Raw genomic sequence first — 6,000 nt, forward strand, 5'->3', positions numbered from 1 at the left:
ACGCGTTCTTTTCAAGTAGTTGCTACGGCTACGTCTAACATATTTTCGGACGGAATTTGGCAAAGTCACCCCAAGAGGCAAAGTCACCCCATTTCACGGTACTGAATAAGTTGTGGTTTCAGTCAATCAGTTTTTGTTGAGAGGTAAAGTAGACAATGTGAGTAAAAAATACATTTTTACAATACACGACGCTTAATACTTTTGACTAGGGAATGCAATCCCGCACCAAAATCTCAATCCCGCAAACCCGCGGGATTAAAGCAATCAATCCCGCGGATCCGCAAAATTGCGGGATTGTACACAATAAATGCTCCTCTTTTCTCTCTCCGATTTTGGGATGCGGTTTGGACCAGGTTTTAGACGGATCTATTGTGATTAAGATGCTATGTAGTTTTCGAAAATATATTTAGCGAATTCTCGTATACAGGGTGTTTTATAATAGTATACAAATTTGGTCAAGAATCTTTTTTACCGAAAATTTACAATTTTTGAAAAATCGAAATGTATTATGTACGACTAATCTGTATTGAAATTAGAAAAAAACAATTTGGTGGGCTTTTTTAAATTGTTTGTTTTAAGAAAAAATATGCATTTATAGTCATACATTATTTGGTCCTAAATGGTACAAAAGGCATTGTACATTTTGCATAGACCTATAATATATTGATATAGCGTGTATCTTAAACTAGCTGTACAGAAATTTGGACCGATGTATACAGGGTTTTCAAAAAAAGTTTTTTTTTAACTTGTGTTAGTTATCTGCTTTTAGATACACTCTATATCAATAATTTTTTGGCATATGCAGAATGTACAAAGCTTTTTGTACCATTTAGGACCATCATATGACTAAAAATGCACATTTTTCGAAAAAATGTCGAATTTTCCTTAATACAAAAAAATTAAAAAACCGATCAAATTGTTTTTTTTTCTAATTTCAATACAGATTAGTCGTACTTGGTCAAAATTTCGATTTTTTAAAAATTGTAAATTTGCAGTAAAAAAGATTCTTGACCAAATTTTCACACTCTTATAAAACACCCTGTATACGAGAATTCGCTAAATATATTTTCGAAAACCACATAGTATCTTAATCACAATAGAGGCATCTAAAACCTGGTCCAAACCGTATCCCAAAATCTTTTTTAGTTCAAGAGATATTCAACTTAAAATTTACCCTAAAAAATTTTGCTTCTCCCGATAATTATGTCCGGCAGTTTATTTGACGAAATTGTCCACAAGTACTAGTTAAACGCTTTTATTCACTTACGCACATACGCCAGAAAGAAATCTAACAATAACTTGTTTGTTTCACTTATTTTTAATGGCCAAGCCGTAAGGGAAATCCCCTGGTGTAAATCCCGCAACTTTGATCCCGCAGAATCTCAGAGGGATCCCGCATTTGCGGGATTGCATTCCCTACTTTTGACACATGGAAAACATTACGAACAGTAGAATTAATGAACAAAAAAAAGTTTTAACTAACATAAATATTTTATTTCAATTTTTGTTGAATAAAATTTGGTCGCATAGGCAACAAATTACCAAACATATACCGATTTGGTCATTTTAGAAGTGTGGTCTGGATTTTAACGTGTAAGACAGTGATGTAGACAGCTTAATGGAAAATCAAACGTATTAAAAAGAGGTAAAAGTCGGGTTGATACATTTCTTCTATGCGGTATTGCCGGATTTTGCATCAAAACTTCAAACCGTACAAGTAGGCGTTTTTGTTGTATCCTATGGTTGGAACCTTATTTTTCACAATTAGTTACTCATTTTACTACAGATGTAATAGATTATATTTAGCTTAAATATACTATCGTAAGTATACATGAAAGTTTTTAAAATAGTTTTTTTTCTACACAAATTTTCCTACAACCGTAAAAATCGGCAACACTGTATGCCGCTTCTGATGTGTGTCAACCGATCATTTATATTATTCTCTGTTTTCCACGTTAAAATCCAGACCACACTTCTAAAATGACCAAATCGGTATACAGATAATACGATATTTCAAAGAACAAACTTACTTGCATATCCACTTTAATTAAACTTGACGCGGTAATTTCGTGGAATAGCATGCCGTACGGATTAACCAAAAATTGTTCCTCTTCTTGATTCAGTCTGGCTGTGATGAGTGTATTAGATCCCTGAGTCCATCCGTATAAATCTATCAATCTAAATACGGCTGCTAATTTACATCTAAGAATTTTCTCGCCTTTCGCATAACCCATTGACTCTATACCTAAAAAGAAATACATTTTATAATATACACGTCACAGTACATTTGATAGTATCTCTGTTTCTTTTTTCTAAGGTAAGATTTCGACAGACGATGACAGAAGAAAAGCAGATGACGTCCCATACCAATCTATTTATTTTACTAAAAAAAGTTTCATTGGTTTATTTCAAAAATGACAGATCATATTTCAATTTTATTGGTTTGACGGAACGATGAACGACAAACGGACGCCAATGCGTATGAACTCGCCTTTAGATTTTTGAGGCTTGTCAAAGTCTTGCCAAATTATAGGTTATAATTTTGTGTCAACTTATGTCAAATACCCTGCGTTTTGGAAGATTTTTTGGCATTTTGATTCGTGTTATTACGTGTGTTTTGTGTCTTTTGAAGTCAAGTGGAGGAAAAATCGAGGGAAAATTAACTGTAAACCTAGAGCACGGTTTATAGTTAATACTTGCTGCCCAGGCAGAAAGTCTTATACACCAATAAATTTACGATCAATAAAGTTTGTATACCATCTCGTCGTAGATAAGTGCATCTCGTATATGGTACGAGGATCATACTAAACATATATACTCAAAACTTGAGTAGCTGTAAAATATCGACATCACACGATAGGTAAATAATGGATTTTAGTACTGCAGAAAAATAATGTCAAAAGGTACTGGTTTAAAAAAATTAAGATTAAAGTTAATTAATCAACCTCTAAGGTATAAAATTTGAAAGTGTTATTATTAATAAAATAGTTTGTTTTATTTATGTTGTTTAATTTATTCCTGTGGAATATTACAAATTTGTATTTGTACAAAAGTTATATTGATAAATATAATAATAAATGCGGTAAGTTCCTTGAAGCTTGAAAGTATGAAATAGTTTTTTTTATATTTTTTGGTATGTGGTGTTTTGTTCTTGTTTGTTTTGTATTAACACATACCGTCTTTTTTTAAATAAAATAACTCGATTAATTTTTTTTCAGTTTTATACAGTTTTTTTTTCACAATATTTTGAAGTAATCACTTGTCACTCAAATTTTAAATATATTAATTTCCTGCTACGCGTTCCAATTGTACCAACTTATTTCTTTGTAAAATAAAATAAACTACTTTGAAATTAAAATGACAGACACATCTGTCACTGTCAAGGATCTTGTCGTTGGACATAATAGTGACAGTTTTGAGTTATTTTCAGTAATTTATGAATATTAAAACTGCATTAGAAAATATAAATAACTTTTAAACCGTTTTTTTGGGCTAATTTGTGATTGTCATAAAATGGCGCTTCTGGTAGAATGTTTATTTGGGTATAGTCATACAGGGTGCTTCGTTTTTTTATCTGAAAAAATAAACTAACTATATAAATCATAGTAGGTATATTATGGAAGAAATAGCGAAAGTAATAAAACCATATTACTATTATAAAATGCATTCATTCCTCTTTAATTTACGAAACAATGAATGTATGTACGTTAGTGAATGACTTAATACTAAGGAATTCCAATGCCACTTAATGTGTTCCATAAGGTTATTAACATTAATTGGAGGTAGTACTTTAAAATGGGAATTGATAACATATAAAATCAGCTCATCTTTTTACATAACAGATTTAATTTTAATGATCAATGTGAATTCATTAGAATTAATGGGTTTTAAACGCAACAGTAAAACAAATATTATATATTTTTTTTTTTTTTTTTTTATTACATTTTTATTATTACCTGCTATAGTAAATAATAATAAAAAAAAAAAAAAAAATTTATTTATTTAAATAAAGCGTTAATAATTTCTCTTTGAAGGCCTTTTTGACTATGATTGGATAATAGCAGGGTTTAGAATTGTTACTTCCTAACTCGTCTCCAAATTTATATACCTACGCAGAACATTTAATGAGAATAAAAATATTCTTGAAATTCGTGATATAATTTTAAGTAAAGGAAAACAAAGATGACTTTAAAAAGTATTAAAAAACGTATCATGATTATGTAAAGTACGCCCAGTAAGAGAAAGGACGATTTCGACCAAAGATATTCCAAAATTTACATAAATGGCAATGGCAGTTGTTGTCCATAGATAAAAGAAACAAGTTTAGATTGGAATGCTCGGCTTACCGCCAAAACTTATAATTGTTTTGGGGCAAGGACTGTATATATTCTAAAGGACTGTTCGATCGCGTCAAATCGCCGTGGAATGCTACGTCACGCGCTGACCAGCCCTCCACAGTGCGGCGGATGGTTATTCTAGCGGGACAAAATCTCAAGAGCAATGTTTGGGATAGTGTTGAGAAAATTCGAATTAAATAATACGACTAATTCGATAGTAAATTAAAACTAACTAATTCGAGTTATCTTTTTCGATATAATCGAGATAAAAATTAGTAGTATTATATATTATATCTGTGGTAACCGAATTACAAATGAACATAAAACATAACATCATATGGACGAATACGAATATTAGTAATTAGTATAGTACTATTAGTAGTATTCTTTCGTTCTGAATCAACTGAAAATTTTCACTTAAAACTGATTTATAAAGGGAATCGACAAAGAAAGGAACGATCCGATATAGAAAAATCAAGAAATCTTGTTGTTTCCTATACCACGTAGGATAAATCAGTTTCAGTGAAAATTTTCATTTCGTTTAGAACGAAAGAATACTACCATTATTTGGTTCATTTCCTTCTCACCCAAATTTCACCGAAACACCTGCCGAACACTAAATTAATTTTCTTCTTTTATCTAAATAATTATTGATTGCCAATGATAAAATTAAAAAAATACGAACCGCACGTAAACAGGGACATACTTATATCGTTTAGAAGAAAGCTTTTATTTTAGATATGAGCTTCTCAATAGGAATTGAAACAATCATAAACTCGGGCACTTTAATTTAAAACTTATAATATGTTCTAATTTATTAACGGACTCGGAAAGTTATAGAATAATACTATTGAAAATGCAACTAATTTTTTTTATGTTATATCAGTGATAGAAAAATAGGTATGGCAATAGGATTCAGATGTTTAAAACCCTAGACCCTAGACAAGCACGTAAGCTTAGGAGAATTTTATTTTAGGTTATTTATTTAATACTACTTAAATAAATTCGAATTATTTAATTCGATTGTGAAAAATATGAATCATTGACATAATATTCGATGGTGAAAATTATTCGATTATTCCCATCACTAGGTTTGGACATAATAAAAATATTAATAAAGAAAACGCTACGCAATGGCTTTAATAACAATATACGCACAAATATAATGGTTCTAATTATTTATTTATTAACCAACTTAGCATCTTATTAATAAAATAAATACGAATTGATAATAAAAATAATGCATATTATTTTACCTTATAATAAACACTGCTAATCCGTTAAAAAAGAAGAAATTAAAAAAAAAATACAAATAAAAAATATATACTATAAAAAAAAAAAAAAAAAAAAAAAAAAAAAAATTAATTAATTTGTAATATTAAGGTGACGAACAACCACTCTATAATATAACAAAAAAAATAATTTTAGAAAAATATAAAAGATAGATATTTCTAAATATATTTACACTTCTTCATGTCCAATTCGTATATAGTAAGTATCTAAGACAATTTTTTAAACTCAGTGCCTTTTTGATGGAGTTGTTTTGTTTTATACTATCCGATTGAAATTAATCTTTTTGGACATTCACCTGTTAAGCTTGAACTCCCTGTGACTACCTGTGTTGGAAACTATTGGTAACTCAAAGATCTACATCATTCTCTCT

General features: G+C 29.8%; 1 protein-coding gene across 5 annotated transcripts in view; it reads right to left on the reverse strand.

The window, feature by feature from the left end:
* LOC115884782 (protein hu-li tai shao) overlaps window positions 1–6,000 on the reverse strand; it is a 128,171-nt gene that overhangs the window by 37,651 nt on the left and 84,520 nt on the right. For all 5 annotated transcript variants that reach the window (XM_030903462.1, XM_030903461.1, XM_030903460.1 and 2 more), the window contains exon 4: window positions 2,031–2,245. In XM_030903462.1, the coding sequence (XP_030759322.1) occupies window positions 2,031–2,245 (215 nt within the window). The remainder of the gene's footprint in view (window positions 1–2,030; window positions 2,246–6,000) is intronic.

The sequence above is a fragment of the Sitophilus oryzae genome, unplaced genomic scaffold (assembly GCF_002938485.1).
Source record: "Sitophilus oryzae breed Bouriz unplaced genomic scaffold, Soryzae_2.0 scaffold_357_pilon_pilon, whole genome shotgun sequence".
Lineage (NCBI taxonomy): Eukaryota > Metazoa > Arthropoda > Insecta > Coleoptera > Curculionidae > Sitophilus > Sitophilus oryzae.